This window comes from Cinclus cinclus, chromosome 1 (assembly GCF_963662255.1).
Source record: "Cinclus cinclus chromosome 1, bCinCin1.1, whole genome shotgun sequence".
In the NCBI taxonomy this organism is placed as follows: Eukaryota; Metazoa; Chordata; class Aves; order Passeriformes; family Cinclidae; genus Cinclus; species Cinclus cinclus.
Window position 1 is genome coordinate 28,292,593 of NC_085046.1, and position 10,040 is coordinate 28,302,632.

At 34.7% G+C, this 10,040-nt stretch overlaps 1 protein-coding gene across 1 annotated transcript in view; it reads right to left on the bottom strand.

The window, feature by feature from the left end:
* Positions 1-1,817: 1,817 nt before the first annotated feature.
* AGMO (alkylglycerol monooxygenase) overlaps positions 1,818-10,040 on the bottom strand; it is a 192,260-nt gene continuing 184,037 nt past the window's right edge. Inside the window, exon 13 of the mRNA XM_062495363.1 lies at positions 1,818-1,898. Coding sequence (XP_062351347.1) covers positions 1,818-1,898 — 81 coding nt within the window. The remainder of the gene's footprint in view (positions 1,899-10,040) is intronic.

Here is a 10,040-nt window from a genome sequence, read left to right on the forward strand (position 1 = left end):
TTCTGTCCTGCATCTTGCTTTCAAACAACCTATACACAATGGCAAGTCCCTGGAAGCAGAACATTTGGGATCTAAAAACCCTTGGGAAAGTGAAAATTTGTTTGGCCTCTACTTTAATGACTAGGTTGTCCTCATCAGACATATTTTATACTTGCCCCTGAAATCACATTCCTTTCCTCTTGTAAATATATGACATTCATTAGGACAGCTTTAAAATTAATTTAATTTTACTTTATTGTTGCTCCCTCAAAACTGCCAGTTTTCAAATGCAGAAAAAGTTATTTTTTAATCTCCTGTTCCAGTCTCTTTGAAGGATTTATTTTGATAAGGAAACTGACTTTCAATGTGATTTTTTGTTATGTCATATTAAACTGACCATGTCAGCGTTACAGATTTGGAAAATATAGGCGTGTTAACTCAAAGGGCCACATAGGTTTGTAGATTTTCTTGAACTACTGGAATCAGATTCTGTTATTTTTAAATGATATATTAAATAACCTATCATTAATGTTCCTTGCAATCCAAGCATTTTGATGATTCTATCTTAAAATTAACATGATACTATTGCTAGATATTGCAACAATTTTATATAAATAACTTTACTGTGTTTCTGAGAATTTATTGGAAACATCCCATTCCACAGACACTGGCATTGGTTACAGCTACAGACTGAAAATATGGATTAATTAAAAGTAGGCTGTCTAAATCTGAGATGTCTGAATGAAATCGGTAAAACAACTAGATCACAAACTTAAACTCATTTTTAAATCCAAGTATTATTACTAGTTTGAAGCATCTAAGACAGACTCCATTTTTTTAGCTACTTGACTTTAAGCACTTCTAAAAGGCTTGGAGCCAAAAGAAAAGTTGGATGAGTGTGAGGAAAGAAAAACAACCTAGATCCAGTATTTTCGCCACTCCTGCTGTTTGGAGACTCCCTCTACCATTTGTACTTAATTTTCCTATCTTAGTAGACACCGTCTTTCCAACAGCTTCTGAAAGACAAGACGTGCATCTCCCCTGACATCACCCGGCAGGAAATTACCAGAAATTATGGGCTCAGCCTTGCAAATGTTTTGTCACGTGAGTATCAGTGGGACACCCACGTGTACATCCTGGTTTGATCACTATCTAAAGCTGGCAACGCAGGTGTATTCCGTAAATAACTCAGCCTAAACTGCGTGTCTGCATTATCCAACACAAGTATCAGCCAATTCTACTGAAGATGTTTCAAATCATACTAGGTCGAGTTATTTTATGCTGTTTTCAATAATTTTCTTGCCTCAACTACTCATCCTCATGTAGCTGGATGTTGTGAACACTGAATTGGGCATGACATGGAGATTCCGGTGTAATTCAATCATTACAGAAAAAAATAACATTCACATATGTTTAGATTTAGCCTCAATAAGAAGACAGTCAATCACTTTATACCAGGTTACATCAGATATGATTTTAATTGCTTCTCTTGTGAAAAATACTTTTCACATAATATTACTAACAAAATCACTGCAAAAATGAAATTAGTTTTACATGATTTCTAAGAATTTTTAATCCTAGGAATACAAAAATCTATGCTGTGAATGAATATTTGATGTAAATTGTGAAGAAATTAAATATTTCTTTTAAAAATCAAATAAAAATTAATATACCCCCTTAGGAATCTTTCAAACCTTCATACCAAAATCACAAATCTCTCATATCATAAGTGAACTGACTGCAATTCAGCATGATTCATGGTTGATTAATTCCAAGGAACTTAGAAGGTAATTCTAAAGTGCTGTTTCCATATTTAAGGTGATGTTAGATCTGCTCTTTCAGTGGTGTTTATCTTTCATTGAAGTGATCCGCTTCATAATTCGGATTCCCCAGAATGCAGCACAGAGGAAAAACAAGACCTACAACACAGAATTTACAATAAGAATGAGAAACATTATATGCGGTTGGATTTTTTTTTTTAATTTTTGCTTTTAGTTCTATTGATATGGAAACATAATGAGTGGGTGAAAACAGAGAACTTGAGAAAAAAAACCCCAAGAATTCTAGATACACTGATAAGTTCTCTTTAGAAAAACATGCTTTCTTTTTGTACTACTCTTTATCGTGGACATTCCTGTTGAATTTTGACAAAGAAGAATGCTGACACTAAGATGCATGATAGGGTACGAATAACCTTCTAACTGAAGTACTTATTCCCCAACCTGCTGTTTAGGATAAGATATAAAGTAGATTGAAAACAACTTGAAAGTGCAATACTCTTTATTTTGTCCTTTACTGTTTGTAATGTTTTTTTTGTTTGGTGAATTTATTGAGAGATCTAATAATTTTTTTTTTCCAAAACTTTATGTACTGAAAACTGCATTAGTATGAGTAGGAAAGATTTCAGAGTAAAGTCTAAATTAGGTGATGGTTCTGCTTAGAACCCACAATGGAGCAAGATGTGTATGCTCACATGCACATGTGATATTTTGTATTTAAAATTTTCTGAAAGGAACCTTTGTCTTTCTCACAGAAGAATTTCTCTAACTTGGAAAACTGCAAAATTGAGGCAGTTGTTATTGGCTACTGAAGTGATTTTTTTTCTGTGAATAAAACAAAACAATTTGTTTATACTGAAAGATATTTTAAAAATGTCGTTTCATGCTTGTTTAAACAGAAAATTTTGACATGAAATTTTTGAGTCAGGTTGTAATACTTCTTTTTTCAGGTCAATCTGCTATCTAAAGGTGCTGACTAGAAGAGATCCAATTTTAACATTAGCATAATTTAACATTCACCATTTAATAATGCATGGCCCGAAGGTCTACTTCTGTCTTTACCTACACAGTCACTCACTGAAGTACATGGGATCAGAACGTCCAACATAAATAATAAATTACCATAATACCCAAAAGGTACTAATTTTTCACTTAGTGAAGGCAGTGTCTGCTCTGATCCCTCTCAGAATCTTTTCAGGACAGGTACAGGCTTCATGCAATGTGTATGTTAGGTGTACATGCTTATGCGTGCTTAGTTGCACAAGATGAAAATGGCACAACATAGGAGTAAGCAAAACTCAAAGTAAAATTAAAATTCCCCAATTTTCATTCAATTTTTATGAATTTCAATTATTTTCATTGGAGGTTTTAGTTCTGTTTGAGCAGAGGTAAGCTTTCTCCTGTGTTTAAAACCTCTGATGATGGCATTGGCACTGTACTTGTGGTTCTATTTGTAGGAAAGACTCATAAAGTGCTCACCAAAAGATTTTTTTGTAAGAGTTTCAGACTTAAGGTATGAAATATTTAACTTCTTTTTATTTTCTTGCATTATCACAAACACCTTGTAAAGCTGTATAGCTCATTTTTTACAGCTACAGTCTTTTTAAGCATTACTGCTTAAAACTGCAGTCACACACTGCATCTTTTGTGATATTTTTCTAGGCTGAGACACTCTGCAGAAGAAATCTAACTACAAATAACTATCTGAATTTCTGATCTGGCTGTTATGCAATTGAGATGAGCGTAAATCACGATGTACATAAAATGATGACTTACATACAACATGCCCTTACTGTGGAAAAATTCTTTGCCATACTAGCTCCAGAAAAAGAACTTATCCACTTGTCATAATTAGCACTTCTTTGACACATTAATAAACTTCTTTCATTCCTCACCTCAGAAAGATCACTCCTATTCCTGGAAGATGCATTAAATATAGAACTATTTCATTTTCAGAAGAAGCACATTTAAGCACATTTAATGACTGAGGTGCAGGGCATTCGTAGGGGATTAATGACTGTTGGGAGATGATGATGATCACCTGAAGAAGCACAGCCATGGGCCATTAAGCCCCAGGAAATGTCCTCAGCTAAAGATGGTTATTGCTATTATAGTCTGAAAATGAACAAAAATATCTTGGTTGAATTTCTCTTTTTTAAATAAAGTGATGCAATTTCTTCTTTCTTAATTAAATTCTTTACTGTGAATTTCCTAAAGAATGCAATCAATGCTTGTGGGGGAGTATTTTGGATTGCAGTTATTATATCCAGAATGGAAAATCACATACTGCACACTGTGTATCTGCAAAACCAGTTTGGTTTCACAATTCTATGTAAGTATTGATTCATTGCCTATCAATGTCAGGACTGCCAGTACTTGATGGAAATAACGCATTCATGAAACAATAATGCTGCAAGGTTCTTGGAGGTGGAGGGGCTAAGAAAAACCCAAACATCAGGATAAAAAATTAAGGGGCCACATCCTTGCTTGCATGACAGCAATTCTGGCTGTCTGCACTGCTGTAATGCTGAGCTGCCCTGAACAGAGCCAGCTGTATGGGGCTACCAAGCAGAAACTTGCTGTGTAGGTTGGAGTTCAGTTTATTTTGATTGCTGCTACATATTTTGGAGTTACAAGGTTGACCCACTTGAATGAATCGTGCAATCAGGTGATGTCAGGAATGGAAAGCTGAGACAATACGTGCCAGAACTCTGAGCAGACAATGGTGTGGGCAGCAGGAAGCAAAAGAGCATTCCACCAGGCAAGCTGAACTATAGTTGACCAGTATTTTTCTGATGCCCTTGGGAAAACATACTTCCTGAATCCTATGTACAGATATTTTGTCTTTTCTACTCAACACTCTCACATGCTAATGGGTTAGGTTTCTTCCATGGTTGTTTGGTTTTGGGTTATTTCACTTTCTAAATTATTTTCCCAGAAATTCTCATTCCTTCTTCTATTTGTCCTTTGATAAAAATATTCATATATTGGTTTCATAATTCAGCTGGTTTTGAAAGAATGAGAGAATTTAATATTATACCTTTTTCGTTTTTTTACACTGAACAAAGTTCCCCTACCAACAATATAAGATAAGAACAACAGTTTCACTTCTGTCTTAAAATGAAAAATTACTGTGGACAGTAGTTATATATGGAAGAAGTCTAAAAGCAGCATTTCTCAAAACCTTATATTTAGCCAAGTTAAATGCAAACTTTTTGTCACCTTAATATAAACACTTGTTACATTTACCTGTTCAAGTAACTACAGATTAATTATAGACTGTCCTTTAGACTGCTGGAAGGGTACAAATATTTACATTACCTCCTTTCACACAGTTCTATTTCCATACAGCCCATATTCTCTCCCTGAGTTGCAGAAATGCAAATAGCGTTATTCACAAGAACAAAGATGGCTTAACTAATGGAATGACTGAGTCTGCTCTTCACAGGAAATTCCCACTGGAGCAATCAAAGTTTATTAGGCTGTAAAGTACTTTAAAATCATTAGCTAAATTCAGTCACCCACTTCTGCATGATTAGCTTTGTTTCTGAACACTAATGTTGTTTTCTGCCATTTTCTCTTTTGTGATGTCTTTGTATATCTGAGATGCCTAGACATGATGTCTTTCTTTCCTTCTGCAGATTTCATCTGGATAGAATTAGAAGGCTTTAGACATTGGTCTAAAAATGTAGACAAATGTCCAAAGACAGTTCTGCTTTAAAGAGGGGGAAGAGTCTCGAACTACACCACCTCAGATCCTTTCCAAAAATCATTCAACGATTCTCTGACATTTCTCAGATTCTGCCCAGACATGTTCACTCAAAATTTTGCTGCAGAGACAATCTGCAACTGTTATTCACAACTTCTGGGGAACAACATCATATGAATGGGCATGCTTATTATATTGAATTCTTTGAACACCTCTGTGCTGGATAATGTATTCTTAACTCTGGAGAGGCTCAGGAAGATCAGCACATCCATATATTTCATTAAGTTTGGTGTTCACATCATAAAGTGGACCTGGTACTGGCAAATACGACAAACCATCAGTCTTCTCAAAGTGATGCTGAACACTGTCAATGTTATGCTAGAGTAGTTAAACTGATACTACAAAACAAACATGATTAAGGCTCTTTTTATGTCCTTTATATACAAATTTGGACATGGCTTCTTCATAGGTACTAGACAACTTTATGCCATGAATAGTAATGATAGTGGAATTTTTAGACTTTGTCTGAGAAAGCTGTATCTGGTTAATGTCACTGTCCTTTCCAACTAAAGATGGAGATCATAAACTGATACAAAGGCTGAAAAATTGCTAATATTAATAACAAAATGATTGAATAAACTACTCCACATTTCACAAGTACCCAAATGATGCATTTTTCACCAATACCATATTTTTTCCCCTATATCTCTACAGATGACTATTACTGGTGCTGAAATACAAAAGAGGAGATAGAAAATTTATGTCTCATAAGTGGGGGAAGAAGTTTATTATTCCTGGAAGTCAGGATTTGGATAACAAATGCATGGATCTTCATTTTCAGTACAATGTTTGGAGACAAGCAGTCTGAGGCTAGTAGAGAAATGCCATAACATCAGCAGCAAATCCAGAAAACACTAATCTTGTACAGTGCACAGACCAAGAAGATTGCACTTCAAAAAAAGTTGCAATAATAATAGATGGAAAGGGAAGCTAGGAAACAGGAAGGTTCCTCCTCTGTGTGATGAGAAAAAACATGCAGAAGAAAGAGGGAAGCTGATTTTTTTGTTTGTTTGTTTTTTGTTTGTATTATTTTTTATTTTTTTTTTTGGCAAGGGAACTGTGGATACAGGGGAAGAGGGACAGCTACAATAATAGTGTAATCAAAGCTTTTGTTCAGTTATGTTCAGTATTTCCCTTATGGAAATTCTCCATAAGGGTTCATGACACACCTTCAGACTCCTGGTGCAGCAGGTCTCACAGATGCAGCACACCCCTGACCTAGAACAAGGTTTGCATCTCATGTCTCTGCTCATTGCAGGGAAGGAACCAGACTATCTCTAGAGGTCCCTTCCAAGCCTAACTATTCTATAATTCTGTGATTAAGACTGTTGGCACACACAGGATTTAGCCAAGTATCTTCAACACCCTCAAAGCATATTGATAGTTCATTCACAGTGGTTTCTTTTATACTCATTGGTTTTATACTTCACTGTTAACAAATAATGAGAAAACAACAGGGAAGAGATATATATCTATATATATACCTAATTTTTATTCTGCTAAATGTTTTAAACATTACTTCTTTTAATAAAATATGGTCTGAGACTCTAAGGCTAGATAATGCATGAAAACACAGGCTGAAAAGGCCCAAATTCCTTAAAAGGCTTATATTACCTACCCAGGAAAGACAAAGAAAGATTTGGAGAAAGAATATATATTTCTCAGTTGCTTTCACAGCTGGACACATCCTCAGTATGAAATGAAATGCACTGCAGAGATGCCTGAGCTAGCAAGCACATAAGCTGCTAAAGCTCAGCACAGCAGCACCAGCTTGACTCTGTCTTTCCTGGCACTGCACACAAGCTAATAAGTCACATTCCTCAGTTAAATACGTGGGGATTTTTGCACAGGCAGTGCTACTGCAGTTATATTTAGACCTGAAATGGCTTATGTGCAAGCAGCATGTTATTTGGCATCATGTCTTTCACTCATGAGAAGCCAGCCCACTGCCTCTCAAATCACTTGTGCAGATAAATGTATCCTATTGAACTGTTACCTACTAAATACCTTCTCTCTTGAGTCACAGAATAATTCACAACCTAAGCACTAGGATTGGGAAGATTTTACCTCATTCCCCAAAAGACAAAAATAGTTACTGAAGAGGGAAGCTTTCCTGTCAGTCATATGAATAGAAACTCCAAAATATGCTAATAATTATTAAATCTTCACCTTGTGATGAGCTAATGCAAGCTGGAGACAGTATCAACATCATACTCATTAACATGTATATAAGCCCTTTATCTCATCAGTATAAAATTTGTTCTATAGTATTTTATTGAAACATCAGAGAATACTTTCTACAGTGTCACCTAATTCCATCTGTAAATTTCTAGATTATCCTAAAATGTTTGTCTACCTCAAGCTGACCTCAAAGTAAAATCATGTTAAAGAGAGAAATGCTTTTTATAATTTAAAACTATTTAAAAATAACTTCTGAACCAAGTCTGTTTCATAGTTTTGCAATTAATTTCCAAAAAAAGAAAATTAGTGTTTAGAATATATCATCTGAGCGCAAAGATTTCATAAAATCTGTGACAAAAAATTACAATTTTCAATTATAGAGCACAACAGTATTTTAAAGTTTCTTTCATACTGCTTTAGTTTTATTTCTGACACAACAGTTCTGAAAAACAAGTTCAAAGACCAACAGTTTCAGAAGGCCTTAATTCTGAATGCTACCTTTTGTATTTTAAATGTTATTAATTTTTTCAGCCTCAGCTAAACCCCAAATTTGAGAAACAAGAGCCATGGAAATTTTCTCAATTATTATATGATAAATCAACAATTGAAAATAAGGTGTTCAGAAAATTAACAAAATTGAAGGTAAAACAAAATTTAAAACTTAAAACAACTGGTAAACATACCAGTTTAATCTGCTGCAGGCTAACAGGCCAAATGATATTGAGAGAGTTCATTGAAAAAATGAAATATTTGAGAAAGTTGTATCTCAGTTTGGCTAAAGTTGTTGAGTTTATTGTCTTAAACATTTAAACAGGAATTGTATCCATTGAGATGAAACATCTCATTTACTTTTGCACCTGTCATCAACTGTAGCATAACTGCATGCACCCCATTGCATCACTTCTAGCTCAAACACAAGTTGGAGGGTTAAACAGACATCTGTGAATAAGTATTTCACTTCACAAGTTATTATTTAATTTATATGTTAAGAGTAGTTTAATATTCCTTACTAAAAATAAATGAAGCTCACGTTACATCACCTGATAGATTACTGCACAGATCTTATATTTTATCAAATTTAGAATGTTCTCTTAGGCTTAAAGAATTGAATGCTTTAATGTGAGAAAGATATCGATATATATCTACATGTATGTAGGTATAAATATATATGTATAAATACATATATACACACATATATATATATATATGTACATGTATACAAGAGCAAGAGTATGCTTCTTCTATGGTCATGGCTGTAAGGAATGTTTAGGTACCATACTACTTATTTCTGCTTTGAAGACAGTTTTGCTTAAAAGATAGGACACATTCATTTAAAGGAGCAGTGCAAAAGAGAGCTCTACTTTATGCCTTCATCCTTGCTTGAAAATACAGAAAGATTATAGCTACAGTAAAAAAAAAAAAAAAAAAAAAAAGTAGTTTGAACATGGAAGAAAAATTGCTAAACATAATATTTCAGAATTTGTACAAGATAGCAAGATAGTACTTGGCTGTGTAATGTTTTCCAAAGAGGCATCTACAGACATATTTCAATGTCTTCAATCCTTTCATTTTTATTTCAGTTTAATACAATACTATACTGAAACAATACAGTGTCTAATCTCTCCATCATTAGCAGACATAAAATATTCTTTGTTTTAAATGGATGCCTTCATTTCAGAGTGTAGCTCTAGTGCTAACCACCCTGGCAGGTGGTGAAGAGAACCAAGAGTGCTCTGTCAGCCTGAAGAGCTCTGACAAAGGTGCTGCAAAGTGATCTCCACTCACTGGCATACTAAATATCCTCTTGAGAGAAGGCTGACTAGCTATGAGCTCCAAAATGGAAATTTTTCCATTGTATGTGGGGAAAAAAATATCAAAAAAGTAATCCCAGCCTTTAAGTATAACCCACAGACATTAGATCACTGATGGGAAAAACGTTGCTGCAGATGTTGAAAAGACGTGATGGAGAAAAGCTGGCTACTGTGACTAATGGCAAACGTGAAAAAATGGATTAAGAATGTGCAGAGAGGGATAAAACAATTGACTGACAAGGAGAAGGATTTCCAGTACAGTGAAAAAACACCAGAAAAGTATTCAAGACAGACATTGGAAGATCAAGGCTAAAAGTCACGCTCGATGGAGATTGCTTTGAAAGCCAACATGTCGTAAGGAGAAATTAATCCTTTAATTGAAAAATGGAGAACACAGAGGGCTGTTCTCAGCATTAAAAAACCCAGAAAAACGAACCAAGTTAACTGATTTCTGAATGAAGGAATGGATCAATATTCATTGATACCATAAAGGAGAAAGCTTGCCATGGAAGACACATGTCC